Genomic DNA, 17,720 nt, shown 5'->3' with positions numbered 1-17,720 from the left:
CGATGAAATTGTTGTGCTCACGATAATGATGATGTCACTTGGAGTGAGTTTATTTGTAGCTTGTTTTCAGTTACATACTGTGATGGGAAAAAACACACTGTTCAACAGCAAGTTTTAATCATAGATGGATGGCTTTATGTATTTTTAACACCAATTTAAACAAATGTCTTTACTTTTTTATTTCTAGGGCATCACATTTTTGTTTTTAAAGGAGAAATAAAGTCAAAAATATTCTTGACCATATCGCACTCACACTCATGCCCAGGAATTATTTAGTGTTCCGTTAACTTGCCAGGCATGTTTTTGGAATGTAGGAGTAAACCAGAGTACCCGGAGAAAACCCACGCAGAAACAGGGAGGACCTGCAAACTCAGGAAGGCCGAAGCCGAAATCTAACCCTGCACCTCTGCACTGTGAGGCGGACGTGCTAACCAGTGGAACACTGCATAATCGTGCTAATTCCAAAACTCTCCTCAGAGCCGTGAGAACACCATTTATATTTGTCTATGACTTAACAAGATTCAAATTATGTATTGTATTGGTCGCTGATGGTGTAGTGGTACATTTCAGGGTGTAGTCCGCCTTTTGCCCAAAGATAGGCTTCGCCCCCCCCCCCCTCCCCCGACCCTGTTCAGGGAAAAGCGGTGTTGAAAATGGGTGGATGTATTGTATTGTAAAGGCATTGTAAATGGAATAATGCCTTGCCCATGTACAGAGGACGCCACATACATGCAGTTCAGCACTTGCAGAATCACATTTTCACATATTTTTCTTCAGTATTTTAAAATATTTTTTGGGGTGAAAGTTCTCTTCCCTCCCACCCCATTTTCTCCCGGTTTTTTTTGGGTGGCGGGGCTGGGGGGGGGGGGGAGAATTTGGAGAGTTCATTTTTTTCTGTTCATCAATGCATTTCATAGTGCCTCAATTATGTGTAAATTTAGGCTATTTGTGGGCTAATCTAGTTCCTATCCCAACCTGCAAACACACAAACAAAAAAAGTTCTGAATTTCGTTTTTAATCCTAAGGTCCATGTGCAAAATTTTAGCAATACTCTCCATGAACATGGTACAGTACATTATAAAGGATCATATGAGTGTACGATTATTATGAAATGCAGTGGGTGTTAAGTATCATTAATTAACAACATCACAAATGTTTTACAGAAAACCACCAAAACAGGTTAATTTTATAACCACTATCGGGAATTACTTTTCCAACTGTCAATGGGATCTGGCTGGAGGGCAGTCTTGAAAAAGAGTCTTTGGTGTCTTCAGTTATGCTTGCAACTGTGTGAAGTAGTACATTTGCATAATAGTGGTTTGAACCAATGCTAATATATGCAGGGGATAATGACCATGGCATGGCTCAAAATGACATTTTTTTCTTTGTGGAACAATTTTTTGCAGGTTAATCTCAGGGACCAGAAGCAAAAGCTTTCTTGAACGATAAAAATATGGGTGGGTATAGTATAATGGGTGAGTTGCATGTAGGGCTGCTGCAGAAGCTATTTCAAATATTCGAATTTAAATACCCCACAAAAAATGATATTGAATAATCAAGGATTTGGATAAAATATATTTATAAATATATTTATGCGAGGTGAAAGAGAAATTACGAACAAAAAAGAGGCATGACATTTATTTGGCTTAGTAATGAACAAAAAGAAATTATTTCTTAAATTCACCTTCTACTGAAAAAAAGAATCCTTTGGATTGAATTAATTCACACATGTACATTTGTTGCAAGTGATTAAATTGTGGGAAACGGATGTAATTTTTCCTCCTTTGTTGAAAAATAAACCTTTTAATCATGTACCAATGAAAATCAAGTACTTTTTCCCCCCCAGGAGACTGCATTTTCTTGTCGCAAAGCAAATTCAGTGGGGCAATCTCCAATAAAAATATTCATTTCAATTCCAACTTTGCCTTTCTTGTCTCAAAGTCATTAATTAAAAGAGGGCATTAACAGTCTTTATGCAACTTCACTTCAGATTGAGTATGTGACTTTATAATATCGTAGTTCCCTGGCTTTGTGTATATGAGGTGAGATTATCTGATATGTGCCTTTTACTTGATCACAAATATTAATATGATGCATATGATCCGTAACGGTATATAATAAGAGCTTTTGTCAATCCAATGCTAGACATTGTTGATACATGCCAGTGGCGGCACGGGAGCAATGGTGAGCAATTTAGCACCATTGGTGCCGACCTTTTGCATTATGGTTGATGAGCGCACTGCTGTTAAAGTTGAGGTTATGCTCGCTTACGACTCATCTGACAGTTTGGTAACAGTGAGTAGTCCGGTCTCGGTGTAAAAACGGGTGCGCTGTCATTTTCATGCCAGGGCAATATTGTAGTTCAGCGTATTTGTGAATTTGGTAGATGTGCTAGGCCTCACTGCACGTTAGCAGTTGGTGCATCTCGGTGACAAAAAGAAGACTATGTTTTAGACAAGCTAAAAGCAGCACAGGTGGTGTCACGTGATTTTGGTGTATTTGATTCAGGAGCAGGCAAATAAATTTGGGGCTCCGCGGACTTGTGTGGTCATATGTCATCGGATTTCATTCATGAATGACACAAGCATCGGATAATCCCTTTGAATCATTCTTGAAATCAATTCATTGAACAAATTATGACCAATATCATCTTTAAAATACTGTTACAGCAACCTCATCACTACTTCGTCAAACATGGCTGCACGTCATGCATCTTACATCAACGGGAGATCTTGCAATTTACCCATGTGCCAATGTCATGCACTGACTCCAGGGAGTTCATTTCTGTTTTTCCACCATGTCAAGCATGGCATACTCTGGCCACCCTGATTTTAATGGGATGTCGCCACGATTGGCCGAGAAAGCTCCACCTATGCTCACAGTTAGACTGCAATTTGCGCTGGGACCAAAAAAGGCCCCTTGGACTCATCCCTATTGTTAATTCTACTGTGGTCAATAACACATTGTAGGGTTACTATGGCAACTATGCATACACACAGATACACACCGTACCTCCTCCCCTCCAGATAAAGTTATCATCACAATCATCTTCGAACACACACGCACACACACACACACACTTGCCAAGTGCACGTTCAAACACCAACATTGAACATATTGACCGTGTGTGAGGGAGTTTATTATAAATATTATATATTTGTTACCATGGCAAGAGCCATTTATGACATCGTTCAGTGAAATGCAGACAGTGCAGGGGAAAAAAGTAATAATGCCATCAGACACTAACGTAATTGTGTGATTCTACCAGCTTCTATTTTATCGGCGCTTTATTACATAAGACCTGCAAACCAACCATCACGCCAACCACACACTCTGTTTACTCATGAGGCGAGGCTGGTTGCAACGCTAGCAATAGAACTGCTTCCAATATTTTATCCCTGTGATCAACCGAAATGTGGTCTTAGAAATAGTTATTGGTGTGATGTACTGCAGCTCAACATCACTGCAAACTTCTGTATTAATACCACTCTGCCATTATCAGTCTGAACTGAGCAGTCGTATCTTTGTAAAGCCAGGATTTTTGACACAAATGACTCATAAGGTGAGATTGTCCAAGCGTACTTAATGAAGTGGCCAATGTGTGTGCATCGGTCCTCAGGCAATGATTATCCCGCCGTTACCCCCACAAATTGTTCAACGTATTGGCGTATTTTTGGTTTTCTGTCCTTATTTGTAGAACATGATTACAGTATGGGAAAAAAAGAGTTCCCAAGATAATCCATGTGTGAATCATTGTGGGACTGAACATCATGTTCGTCATCTTTACACTTTGTGTGAAAAATCTGTGCACTACTACGAGGGAACAGGAGGAGGGCGAGGGAGGGATTCTCAAGCTGTATCTAACGATTATTTTAATAGCTGAAGACCCTATTATTTGTTTTCAAATCTCTAAATAACCTCGCGCCACCTTACCTCTCTGAATTCATCCACCCCTACACACCTGCCAGGCGCCTCAGGTCTGTGGACCAGACACTATTAGAAGTACCAAGGACTAAGCGGAGGCTCAGAGGGGATCGAGCCTTTTCTGTTGCTGGTCCCTCTCTCTAGAATGACCTTCCACTGAACATTTGGCAAGCCCCCTCGCTGCCCATCGTTAAAACCCGCCTCAAAACTCACTTGTATTCCTTGGCAGTTGACTCAGCATGACCCAAATTATGAAATTAGTTATACTGTTTGGTGCTCTCTACTGTCTTTGTTACTTATTTGTTGCTTTGCTTTGCTGTTGTATATGTTTGTTGCTCCATGTACTGCACTTTGTGTGCAGCAATGGCTGTTTGAAAGTGCTCTATAAATACATTTGAGTCGAGTTGAGTTAAGTTGAGAGTCTATTGCTTATTGGTTCGTTGAATTAATCCTCCTTTCGTCCGAGGGCCATACTTATGCAGCAAAAAAACAGACAATTGACTTTTTTTCTTGAAACATGACAATTTTGCTTTGCTGTAACAATCTCTTTGGATATTATGCAATATATACTTAGTTATGGTTTCATTATGAAGTCGCATCCCCATTCCGTTATGTCACATGTTCCCTGCCAAAGTTCCGAATGTGCATTAATCCAAACAATGTTGAGCATGACTTACATTTCCTGATGCTTTTCCACATGCCCACAGCCAGAGTGAGATAAACGGCTTAAAGGGTGGACACTTTTTTTTGTCCCCGCCTCTTCTGGATATCGTTGGGCCCCAATGCAATTTGAGTGAAATGTCATGAAGTAGGGAAAACAATTATTTTATTCATGCATTTATTTGGGTGTTTACCAAAATGTAATCGCCCTGGCCAACATTGCTCCCTTTCAACAAAGTTTGATGGAATTCTGTGTTTTGTGGCGTAATCCATACAACAAATCGCGAACACACCTTCAGACTTTGTTGAGGTAAAAAAAACAAAAAAAACAGGACATGCAGAATGTTGTCACTTTTAAATGCTGGAGATTTCAATGTTTTGTGCCTGTTTTTGGTGTTTCTGTATAAATGTATGTCCATCCACACATACATTTAGGATATCGCAAGCAAGTTACCAAATAATTTTTCGAGGTCCATCCATCCATTTTGTTTCTGTAAGGCTCATCCTGTTCCAAGTCACGGGGAGCTGGTGGAGACTGCCCGAGCTGACTTTCGGCAAAAGGCAGATTCCACCTTTGACTGCTGGCCGGTCAGTCTTAGGGCACATATTAAGACAGATGCCCATACGCGCTGTCACCGAATTAGAACGGAATCCACTGAAGTCAGACAAGTGTACCACTACTGACATTAGTTCTATGATGTAATTTGAGACAAATACATTTACTATGAGCACATGCGCATTTGGGAGCGAGAAGATGGGATTTGGATGCTATTAATAGTTATGACAGTGGCCGAAGCCGATCTCAGTTTTGCCATCCAAAGGAGATTCAGTTAATGAATTGTTCTGCCTGTCACTATGCATTGCTGGTTTAGATATATACATGAACAAACATGTATTTGTTATGACTAAATAATACCTTTCGGGCGACTTAGGTAAAATTCGATAATTTCCTGCGACACCCTTGATCTCATGGCACATTAGCATGTTTTAGCACCCTGGTTGGGAGTCAATGCAGTACAGCAGATTGTACATTCAAGTGCCTATAATGGGAACTCAATGACCCTCTCAAGACAGATCCTGTTCGTAAAGACAAGGGTGAGTTTAAAAAAGGCAACCGGTTATATTCTCATGCCTTTCAGTGCCTGATCACACTGCCTTTTTTCGGTTACCTTTGGTTTTTGCATTATTCGAATGTACATGGTTGGTTTTTTTTTAGATGTCTTTGAAGCATAATGAGAATGTAGCCTAAATTCCGTGAATAATTGTCAGATTATTTTTGAGTGAAAAATGAAATTTGTATAAAATAGTACTGGTTAAGATGCCCGCTTCACAGTGCAGATGTCCATAGTCCAATTCCGGGCTCTGGCATTCCTGTGTGGAGTTTGCATGTCCTCCACCTGCCTGCGTGGATTTTTTCTGGGTACTCCGTTTCCCTCACACATTCTAAAAACCATACATGGCAGGTTGATTGAACGTTCTAAATTGTCCCTAAGTGTGGTTGTGAGCGCGAATGGGTGTTTGTCTACGTGTGCCCTGCGATTGGGTGGCCATCAGTTCAAGGTGTATCCCGCCTACTGCCTGTGGAGAGCTGGCTTAGGCTCCAGCACGCCCGCGACCCTCCTCAGGATAATGTGGATCGGAAAATGGCCAGATGGATAGTATTTTGATAGTGATAGAAAAAAAAAGAGTTAATGGTGGATCAACTTTATTTGTGTGTTGACAGACGAAAAGTAATTGTGCAAGAAGTGCTTGAAATAAATACTTTGTGAATGCAACATATATTTTTGCAGCACAGGACAGTGACGAGATTGGTGACAGCAGATCTCATCACTGTATGCCGTTTAAAGTTGTGGGGAGTGTTTGTATTTTTTTCTCTCATCAACTAATTTTCTCATACAGTATTTTATGACTACGCCACAGCCTGCCACGGTTTCATTTACCAGAAACTGTGTCCATTGTGCACATGACTGCGGTGCACTTTTTTTTCATTCTTTCTGCACGCGTTGACGACATGGTCATTATGAGTGTGTGTGTCTGTGTATGTGCATGAGCGCGCGTAAGGCTTTATTTGAGTGAGTGTGTTAAACTGCTGCACACAGCTGCCCAATGTCTTCCAGCTGGATATCAGACAACGCAGACAGCAGCAGCTGGAAAAATGGACAAAATGTCCTGGAGGAGGGAATCGTGTTTGTGACCCAACCGGCCTGTTGAATTAAACATTAAGACATTTCAGACCAAACCTCTTCAATCAGCGTCCTCCGAGTTCCACCCCAAGCAGACGAGCCTTCGAGAACTCGGTGCTAAACTCTTTCCCTTGGGAATTGTATGTGAATGAGGGGCATAACCAACAAACAAAACACAAAGTCTTTACACTCTTAGTATGCAAATAACCTTGGGGCTGTGGGCAATGCCATCAGAGCAATAGGACTGGAAAATATGGGTCTTTGAAATGTTACCATGGCAGCCTTCAATTGCATTTCTTTGCTTATCCCAGCCTTTCTATTAATGATGTTCCATTTTTGTTCCATCAATCCATTCCGGCCAGGTGAGATCGATCTTATCACAGCTGACTTGAGCAAGAGGCAGTAAACTCACTGGACTGGTCATCACAGCCAGTCACAGGGCACAAACAGTAATTCACACTGTCAGGCGGACACACGAATCAGTAGCTTAGTCTGCTGCCACCAACAGTGAACCTCTCTTCGTCATGGGGGATAAATGAGAAAAATCACATTTTACCACAGCTAATTGAGCATTGACGTTGCGGTAATTAGAAACCTTCAAACAACTGCTGCTCTAACCCTTTCAGGGACAGCGGTTAGAACGGTGGATGGCTTATCAGGTTACTGGTTATCATTATTGGTGCAAGAAAGTGTGAATACACACAGCGCAGTAAACATACAAACAGAGTGTAAATACCCACAGGCGTGTGATGTTCTCTGTGCCCTGCGGAAATGCCAACCACTCCCGTATGACTCTCAGGGACCATATCTGTCTCTTGTTTTTGCTCACAATTATGGTACACGTCTTCCAACTCTTAAGTCAGTTGACTTGAAAATCCAATTCCCCTATTCCCCCATTGAAAAGATCCGCTATTTATTGTTAAAAGTAGGGTCGCTGCTAATGATTATTTAAATAATCACCCTGTTGATTGATTGTTATTATTTTGTTGATTAATTGATGAATGGGGTAATTAAAAAATCAATTCCTTGCCCTTATTCAATCAACAGACATTAATTGAAATGGACAGAAAATGCACAATAATGACTGAATTATGAATGCATTTACTGGTTTGGTCTATGACATGCCAGAAAATACGCAAAAATGCTAATTGTTGCCTTCCAAAGTAAAAGCAGATGTTTTCAAAATGGAGAGTCTAAAAATCTGCGATTATTTACTGTTGATGGGGTGATAGGCTGGTAAAGGACACATTTTAATCATATGAGGTCTCTAAACAATTAATTGGTTCACAAAAATCATAAGCGATTAATTTGATGATTGCTTAGTTGCCGATTAATCATTGCAACTCTAGTTAAAAGGCAAGCCGTAAAACAATAATTGGTTAATACAAGATGTAGGGGGGGTGAAAACGACCCCCTCCAAAAAAACCCCAACTAAACCTAAGCAAAGCACCACATACAATTTGCCCCCATCATCTCCACGATTACATATCCTCTCCATCTTCTTCGCCCATAGTTACTCTTCATTCCAAACTCCATCATCGTTGAATGTCTCATTCATTAAATGCCTTAAAGCAGCAGGAGCACCGAAAACCAAGGAGGGCAGAAAAGAAAGGGTGAGGCAGCAGCAGAGGGAAGGATGGATGAAAGTGACCACAAAGCAGTCTGTGTTTAGTGGGTTAGTGGAGCGCTGGTCTCCATCCACTCTTGGAGACTTTGACCACTCCGCCACCTCGATGCAGAAAATCGGATCTCTTATATGACCAGACCTGCTGCACATATTCAGAACTGCGTTTTTTTTTTTCTTTTAAGTTTCTCGTCATGTAAACTCCCATTCATGTCACCAGAAGAAATTCTCCTCTCTCTCTCTGTGGACATGTATCTTTTCCACTGTTCATATTCTTTCCTGTGTGTGTGTGTGTGCGTGTGTGTCAGCGGGCCGATCCACCAGCTCAGAATAAGTGGCACCAGACAGGCCATATAAGGAGTGGTTAGATCATTGGCCACACCGTTAGTAAAACAGAACCATATGTGTGCTGTGGGTGTTTGTGAGCAGCACTATAGCTCGAGTGTGTCTCTGCTGTGTGCGCGCGTCTAATTAAAGCCACGTGTGCCTAAAGGTAGCAGAGAGAACAGGAGCCTGTTGCTGTTAGACATGGTGAAGGTCATGTTATATGGCGATGATAAACACACTCTCTCTTTACGTCCCAATCCCAAGCAGTCTCACCGCCAACGGAAGTGGGAGAAAGAACGTTTGGAGCGGACTCGAACGCGTACACCTGCCGTGGGGGGGCGGGTGGGGGAGTTACATAAGGCGAGGTGTCAGCCTAATGTGCAAACTATCGGCTCATAGATGGCGCGTCTTTGTGCTCCCTCGTTTTATCTGCTGATGACTTTAGCAGAGGAGAAGGCTCGCTTGCTCTCCATCTTTCTTACACAGCCAGTCTGGAATGTACAGATGTTTCCTTTTGGGAATGGGCGTCCCGTTCGGTTCACACACACTAGAAAGAGAGTGAGCAAGAGGTGCGTTCCCCTACACTCAAACACTCATTTGCAGTATTTTTTTAATACCCCCAGAGGTGATATTAGTGTCTACTGTGCTCATAATGAGGGTGAAACACGTTAGGCACAATGTGCTCTTTCTTAGTCGATCATATTACTCGAAGTCAGCGGCAACCTGTTGTCTTGCGATCGCAATCTGTCCTCTCACAACATTGAGCTCGATCTATTCTTTCCTCTTTGTTTCACTGATCTCACGTGCGGCTCGGGCTTTACTGCAAAGTTTCCAACAAGCTGAAATCACTCAACTGTGTTCCACCACTGGACCTCGTTGTTTGTGTTGGCAAAGGTTCGTCTCTTCTCACTTCCTTTGTCATGATTAATCTACCGCGAGAATGAACACCAGCCTCCGGTTAACGCGTTGACATTGTAGCACAATTCGGTAAAGTGCAAAAAAAAAAAACACTAAATCGCACAGGCGCTGGTTTTGTGTTTAGTCGCATTAAATATTAACCAGAATGACATCAGTGCAACAAGTGCTTGTGTCAGACAAGTCGTAAGACGAGTATAGACATTGAAGGGATGACCAATTGAAAAGTCTTTAGTATCACAAAATTGAATGAAATAGAGCCACACTAATATCATTTTACAAAAAAATATTCTATTAGCATGAGGCTTAACTGCAGATAAGACGGAGGGTGACGCAGGTGAAAAAGGGTCTTGACATTGCACTGAAGAGGAAAAAAAGGGGCCCGGTTATGACAGTTAAACCACTTAAATGTATTATCGCTTGGGATGTAACAGTACACCGAAAATCACAGTTGGGTACAGACTAGTGAGAGACCGATAATTGGCTGGGCTGATATTCTCCGTCCATCCATCAATTTTCCGAACCGCTTGATCCTCACTAGGGTCGCGTGGGGTGCTGAGCCTCTCCCAGCCTTTACCTTTTGAGGTTTCACAAGCCACCGTAGCAAGGAATCGTGGGAAACATTAGCCTGCAAGTAAATGTATAGTACTTAGGGCGGCCCGTTGGTCCTGTGGTTAGCGCCTCGACCTCACAGTGCAGAGGTACCGGGTTCAATTCCAGTTCCGGCCTCCCTGTGTGGAGTTTGCATGGTCTCCCCGGGCCTGCGTGGGTTATCTGCGGGTACTCTGGTTTCCTCCCACATTCAAAAATCATGCATGGCAGACTGATTGAAGACTCTAAATTGTCCCTTGGAGTGAGTGTTTGCGCGGATGGTTGTTCATCTCAGTGTGTGCCCTGCGATTGGCTGGCAAACGGTTCAGGGTGGCCCCCGCCTACTGCCTGAAGACAGCTGACAACCCTTGTGAGGATAAGCGGATCGGAAAATGAATGAATGAATAAATGTACTTAAGTTCATAGTTCATACCTTATCCTCCTTCAGTTTGACCAGACATCAGGGCATGCAGAACACATCGTCTCCTTCAGGTTATCGCATGCATTCGCCGACGCTACTCCGAAATTAAAAAATGTTGCGAAAGCTGCGTTAATGAGCTGCTCTTGATGCTCAAAATTATTTTACAGTTCCAATGACAGTACAAATATGCAGAACAGGAACGCAGAATGTAAGGTGTGGAAAACGTTTGAAAAACGTGATAAACTGTCGAAAACCTTTGTGAACTCTTTATTTATAGTTAAAGTTTCCATTAAGCTTTATGAAACATTCTGCTGAGCCTGAGAGCTCCCTGCAGTTTCTTTTTGCATTTTAAAATAACATTTATTAGTATAGGATGGGGGCCCGGTGGTCGAGTGGTTAGCCTCATAGTGCAGAGGTCGGGGGTTCATTCCCGGCTCCGGCCTCCCTGTGTGGCATGCATGGCAAAACATGCATGGCAGGCTGATTGAACACTCTAAATTGTCCCTAGGTGTGAGTGTGAGCGCGGATGGTTGTTTGTCTGTGTGTGCCCTGCAATCGGCTGGCAACCGGTTCAGGGTGTCCTCCGCCTACTGCCCGAAGACGGCTGGGATAGGCTCCAGCACCCCCTGCGACACTTGTGAGGATCAAGCGGATCGGAAAATGGATGGATGGATAGTCTAAGACGGGGGGAAAAATGAAATTGTGCCCTCAACAAAGTGCCCTCAGCTCAGCTGTTTTCCAGGTTTGGAAAACATTGGAAAACACGTGACATTCGCAAAAGCGAGCCCGGGGACATTTTGATGTCAATTTCAGTTAACATGGTGCGGCGATGCATGAAATGTCTGATATGGACAAATACACTCATAACAAATATACACTTGCATGTAGCGTGCATATATGTTTATTTCTATATTCATTTGAAACCATTTGGATGCACATACCTTTTTTTTTCCTTCTTCAATGTGTTGTAGAGGTATCGGATTGGAAGTCTGTATGGGCGAATCCTTTAAACCAAAGACACTGCTTGTTCACAATAGCTATCAGTTATTGCTTTAGAATGCATTATTAGTCTTTTACGTGACGTTTCTTCATGAAAGTTAGGCTTATCGATCGCGTATGGATCGCAACAAGAAATGTTGCGCTTTGTTTTTCGAAATAAGAGGATGGAACCGTAAGTGCTGCGTTAACTGCGTAGATTTTGCTGAATTACTCGTGTTCTTTATCATTTGTAAGTGGACTCATTTGATTACTATTAATTTTCATCTTATTTTTGGGTTGACCTATCCAGTAGTATCTGTTATTCTTTGAAAACTAAACACACAAGTGGAGTGATTCAATTCGGTGGAATTATAATTCGGTTCCAGACGATATGATGGAATCAGTTTCTTGTCGTTTTACAATATGAGTGAACTCATTAGTCGACTGTGGTAAATGTGGCGTTTGCTTTACCGTAATCTCTCCAATAAAAGGCGAATCGATATGCGTTTCGACATGTTTTGAAGTGAAACGATTTCATTTTAGTGCACTCAAAATCATTATCAATCAACGTGTATTTTCTGCAGTGTCTATTTGAAACAATGCCCAGTTTTTGATGAATTTGATGGAAAGTCTTTTTTTTTTCTTTTTTATGTGATTCATCAATTAACCACCAAAACAATAAACAGATTCATTAATTATTAAATTAATCATGAGTTGCGGCCCTTGATTATGACATATTGGAAATCATTTTCTCATTTAAATTCCGAAATGATTCATATTCATTTCAGGCATTTTGAATGTACTGTTGGTTAAAATGATCAAGATCTTTGTTGAAGGATCTGTTTTCTTGACGGATCATATATTCAAAACGTAAAAATATGACAATGTCAATATTCCATTTGTGAGAGTAAAGTGAGAGAACTGCTTACTGATGCGCACATAATCAGTCAAGGGTTTGGCCACATTGCGCAGGCACACCTTATCGGTCTCAAAGCCTTGGACTGAGCCAAGATCCATGTGTGCCAGAGAACAAGCGCTGCTTCTTTTTGATGTTTCATTTCTAAGCACTGCAGTCTACACGCTCGAAGTCTGAGAATGGCATATTCACACCATAGAAAATATATAGGCTCGCTATGTTTTTTATGTGTATGGCACTGGCCTTTAAGTGAGATTTATGTTTTGTTCCACAGAGATCTTTCCAAGAATCACATTTCCTCTCTTGATACAACTCTACTAAATCGACTCCCTGGTCTTCGAGAGCTGTGAGTACAGACATGTTTTGGTTTTGGGGTTTTTTTTTGCGTCAGTGATGTCTTCTGCGCACCATTTGGTCACTCATGTAGCTCTCCATTGTACAGATATCTACAAGGTAACAGCATTGTAATTCTGCCCAGAGGAGTATTCTGCTGTGGGCCTTTGTCCGTCCTGTGAGTACACTGTCAAGTGATCATATGAACAAAATTAACGAGAGGATTTGCATAAAGCACGGGCATCCACTTGCGCCAATAAGTTGTATTAGAAAACAGTATATTTGCAACTAGGTCAATGAGCGAAACTTGCTGTGAAACATGGAGCTCAATCTCCCTGCATTAAAATTTCAGTTTGTTAGTTTTTTTTTTTTAAAGAATAGAAGTTTACCACGTTGAAGAGAAGCAAGCGAATGGCTCCCAATAATTACAAAACTTACATTTGGTGCAGAGGTGAATTGGATATACTGTAATTTTTTTTTGGTTTGCTACTATGTCTGTCAAAATGTGTCTCCTGTGAAACCAGTCTTTGGTGCCAAGAAAAAATAAAAATAAAAAAAGGTTGGGGACTGTTGCCCTAGAATATTTTGGAAGAAAAAGCATTCGCTCACGAATCATAAACCGCCATTACACACAAATCAAACCATGATGATGTTAAATTACAGTCTACTGCTCCAGGCTAGCTGCAGCTCTCTCCCCTACCATCTGTCCAGCCATCTCATCTCTTCTTCCATTCATTAGCTTATTTCTTCCACTTCTTTTTTTCTTCCACCAATTTGAAAGGTTTGTGTGTGTGCGTGTGTGCGTGTGTGTGTGTGTGTGTGTGTGTGTGTGTGTGTGTGAATGTGTGTGATGAGGAAGGACTCTGGTGGTTTCCATCAGCTCCATCCAAAACCACCGCAACAACAGCCCCATTATGTAGTGTGCTGGGTTGAAAGGGTGGAAAGAAGCATGAGCAAAAAGGCTTAGAGGGGAGAAATAAATTTGGTGGATGAATCTAACGGAGTTAATTGTGAGTCCAACATACAAAGTCATATATACGGCGCTCAAACCTTTTTTTTTGTCCAGAAATAGATCAGCATGAGGCCTACGGCTTTTAATTATTATTATTTGACAATTGTACCCCTTCAAGGTAAACTTGGGGGGTGGGTAGGGAGGATTACTGCTGGATTAGAAGGTGTGTGAATTCTCTTGGACTAATTCAATGGATGGACAAAAAGACAACAAAAGGTTATAAAAAAAAAACATAACTGGAATCAGAAGCAGGATCCATGCCACTGTGGCAACAGGTAGCCAGAAACAAACGTTTTCCTGTACAGATATAAGATTTGTATTTTGCGATCATCTGCTGACATGCATGCTCTTGCCATATTTGTCGATATGGACGGGACTGGATGATGTTCAACTATGATTGGAGCTGTGACAAAAATTCTGCGATGACAAAGATAATTCTTAGCTTGGACTTCAGGAGTACCAGCAGGCACGACAAGTGTCAGTGACCTCAACAATTAATTGATGAGTAACATCATTTCGTTTGTTTTAAATGTAATGGATGAAATCAGACGTCTGGCCACATCAAGACCAATTTGTCCTCTAGTAAGATCAAGAATTGTGCACAATATCATTTTCTGTTTTGCGCAGTCACGAATCTCAAACATGTTTAGATATTAAAGTGTAGAAATGGAAAAAAGGCAGGTTGGCATTCCATTTGTTTATTGGAATGCCGAGTATGGCTGCGGATTGAGTGGAGTGCAGGCGGGGGTTGCACTCGCCACACAGGGCCTTAAGCGGGCAGGCAATGATGGATTCCCAAAAGCAGTAGCAACGAGTGATTTGGAAGCACCGAGCAAGAAAACTAGGTACATGTTCACGATAGATCTTAACGATATGAACTTGACTCAAAGCAGACACAGTCTGGTGCGTCCCAGAGCGTTTTAAGGGGTAGCAGTAATTAGGCAGACAACTCCAACACACCAACCCTGCAGTGCTTCCAAGCATCCAAGTGGGTGTGGCTTGCGCGTCTCGGCTTTGTTAGCCTTCCAGGAGAAATGCCGGCTAAACACATGATAAACGAGCCTTCATCTGTTGGAGGGGGAAAAAACCAAAACACCATATTTGAACACGGGCTCTCACAACCGCGTGCATCACTAAATTGTAAAGCATGATGGTCAAAAAAAAAAAAAAAGACCGTGGCAGTTCCTTCCTCCATCAAGAAATCTGTCGTGGTTGGTGACAAATAGTAAAGTAAGTTGCATTTGTTAATTCCGGGAAGTCATTTTAGAGCAATTTCCTTTTGGATTTTGCTTGGGTGTGGAGGTTTTACTGTGCCGAATAAAGCTGGTGAAGCAGTTGACTGTCTTGAAAGCACCGTGAAGGGAGAAGGACATCCATGAAGTCAGAACTAATTTGTGCTTGCCAATTTAGGACTACGGTCATGTTCTTGTTTTAAATCCTCATTCAAAAAAGAGCTTTCAAGCAACGTGCTTTTCCTCATGTTGCTGAGACTGAAGGGGGGTGGGGGGGGGGTTGCAGCTTGCTACTGGTGTGGGCTGAATGAAAAAATAAAGAACCATGAACTAGTTCATTTCCACATTTTTAAATATAAACTGGGCTACTTCATTTTAAAATTTATGTGTGAACTGAACTTTGAACGAGTTTGCGACTCTGCGTAGAAATGAACTTTCCCCATGAGGCAACATTGATTGTCTGTTTTGTTTCCGTCAGTGACTTGAGCAACAACCAAATCACTAAGATAGAAGAAAGAATATGTGACGACCTGTGCAATTTAACGCTCATGTAAGTAACCACAATTCTGTTGTATTATGGTGTATTATTCTTTCAAGTGTTTGACCTAGCAATGCTTACCCACAATAATTTAATTTCTACCGACTGACAACTGCAAATACAGACAGAATTTTTTTCCAGCCAGAAATACATTCCGTATTTTGTTTTGAAAAAAAAAAACACTTTACTAGTCAATCACAAGTATGACAAGTAGAGAAAATCAAACTTGACTCACACATGCATGTCTACGGACAATTTGGAGTCTTCGGTTGACCCTCATGTATTTTTTAGCCTGTGTGGAGGCCAGAGAGAAAGCCCAGGCGAGGACGGGGACAACATGTACAGTAATTGAAGAAGAAGATATTAATTTCATTTTCCTCCGAGGCTCTAAACAGCACCATATTTCAAAATGTATTGTCAACATATTTTATAATGTGTTTTAATTGAATAAGCACAATTCAAAGGTGAATGGTAAATCAAGTCAGCCAATTTGGACCGTGAGCTGCGGTCAATCTTTGTTCTTTGCACTATCAATATTTATCGGTGAAACTCAATGTTTATTTTTATCACCGTGTACTCAAACCATGAAACAAATTATCCGCACTTGCCAATATGCTTGTTCATAAAGTGTCCAAGCATCAGACAGTGACAGTATGCAAACTCTATACAGTAACCCCTCGTTTATCCCGGTTAACTCATTCAGTACAAGCCAATTCTAGACCAAGTCTGAAAAGACGTTTAAACGTCTTTGGGAGTGAATGAGTTAATGGGGACCGAAACCACCCACGATAGATGAAAATCCACGAATTGCCGAACCCCCCCCCCCCCCCACCCTCGTATAGGTATATGTACATGTGTATGAGTATAAATAATATTTATAAGGCCAAATTTAATGGTATACATGCATGTTTCTAGTAATTAACATGACTTAATGCTATATACTCATTCATTCATCTTCCGCACCGCTTGATCCTCACTAGGGTCGCGGGGGGTGCTGGAGCCCATCCCAGCCGTCTCCGGGCAGTAGGCGGGGGACACCCTGAATCGGTTGCCAGCCAATCGCAGGGCACACAGAAACAAACAACCATTCGCACTCACACTCACACCTAGGGACAAACGCATGTTTTTGGAATGTGGGAGGAAACCGGAGCACCCGGAGAAAACCCACGCAGGCCCGGGGAGAACATGCAAACTCCACACAGGGAGGCCGGAGCTGGAATCGAACCCGGTACCTCTGCACTGTGAAGCCGACGTGCTAACCACTGGACAACCGGGCCGCCCGCTATATACTAATATGTTTAAACATTTAGGTTAGTGTATGAATAATGAAATACACTAAACACATGTATGTAGTACTGCATATGTTGCTCTACGTGATATGCTGTTGTTTTTGCTGACTTTCACTGCCTCTCGCGGACTTTTTGCGGCATTTTCGCTTAATTTTTTTTTTCATCAATATGTTTGAAAAAATCCGCGATGCACCAAGGCCGCGATAAACGAACCGCGAAATAGCAAGGGATCACTGTAAAGTACTTCTAATCACATTATCGTCCCCCGGACAATCGTCATTAGTAACGACCTTTTTTTAAAAAAACTGTGTAGACATTGATTACATTGGTCAACAAATTTGTAAATTTTTATTGTGAGAGATGCAAATTACAAGAGCATTTAATCGCTTTGGCCTTCCCACAGCGCAGTTAGACAATGCCCTGCGTATATCATTTTACCTTCTTAATTTTACCATTTTATTCTTCTTTGCCATTGTCTTTTTTTTGTCATGTAGTGACCTAAGCAGTAACCCCTTTGAGTGCGACTGTAAGCTTTTCCACTTGGTCAACTGGCTCCAGGAAAAAGGGGTACACGTTCGTCGACCCGATGCCATGCTCTGTAACCACCCTCCCGAGCTCCGTCACCAGCCTCTGCTCAACGTCAGAGTGTTCACGTGCGGTACGAAACAATAACACTTAAATCCAAGACGCAGCACTTCCCAAGCTGAGCGACGAATCGACCGCCTGCTTTTAAGAAAACAAAACATTTTAGATCTACACTTGTGTCACTGCACTGTA

General features: G+C 41.8%; 1 protein-coding gene and 1 long non-coding RNA gene across 2 annotated transcripts in view; one reads left to right on the top strand and one right to left on the bottom strand.

Moving 5' to 3' along the window:
• The window catches only part of LOC127613845 (uncharacterized), a 65,039-nt gene extending 64,590 nt beyond the window's left edge, over window positions 1-449 (bottom strand). The window contains exon 1 of the long non-coding RNA XR_007966327.1: window positions 371-449. This is a non-coding gene — a long non-coding RNA (uncharacterized LOC127613845). The remainder of the gene's footprint in view (window positions 1-370) is intronic.
• The window catches only part of pkd1a (polycystic kidney disease 1a), a 61,861-nt gene that overhangs the window by 2,258 nt on the left and 41,883 nt on the right, over window positions 1-17,720 (top strand). Inside the window, exons 2-5 of the mRNA XM_052084806.1 lie at window positions 12,814-12,885; window positions 12,982-13,050; window positions 15,595-15,666; window positions 17,438-17,601. Coding sequence (XP_051940766.1) covers window positions 12,814-12,885; window positions 12,982-13,050; window positions 15,595-15,666; window positions 17,438-17,601 — 377 coding nt within the window. The remainder of the gene's footprint in view (window positions 1-12,813; window positions 12,886-12,981; window positions 13,051-15,594; window positions 15,667-17,437; window positions 17,602-17,720) is intronic.

Source organism: Hippocampus zosterae, chromosome 13 (assembly GCF_025434085.1).
Source record: "Hippocampus zosterae strain Florida chromosome 13, ASM2543408v3, whole genome shotgun sequence".
Taxonomy (NCBI): domain Eukaryota; kingdom Metazoa; phylum Chordata; class Actinopteri; order Syngnathiformes; family Syngnathidae; genus Hippocampus; species Hippocampus zosterae.
The sequence above is the reverse complement of the archived record's forward strand: the minus strand, read 5'-3'. Positions and strand labels throughout refer to the sequence as shown.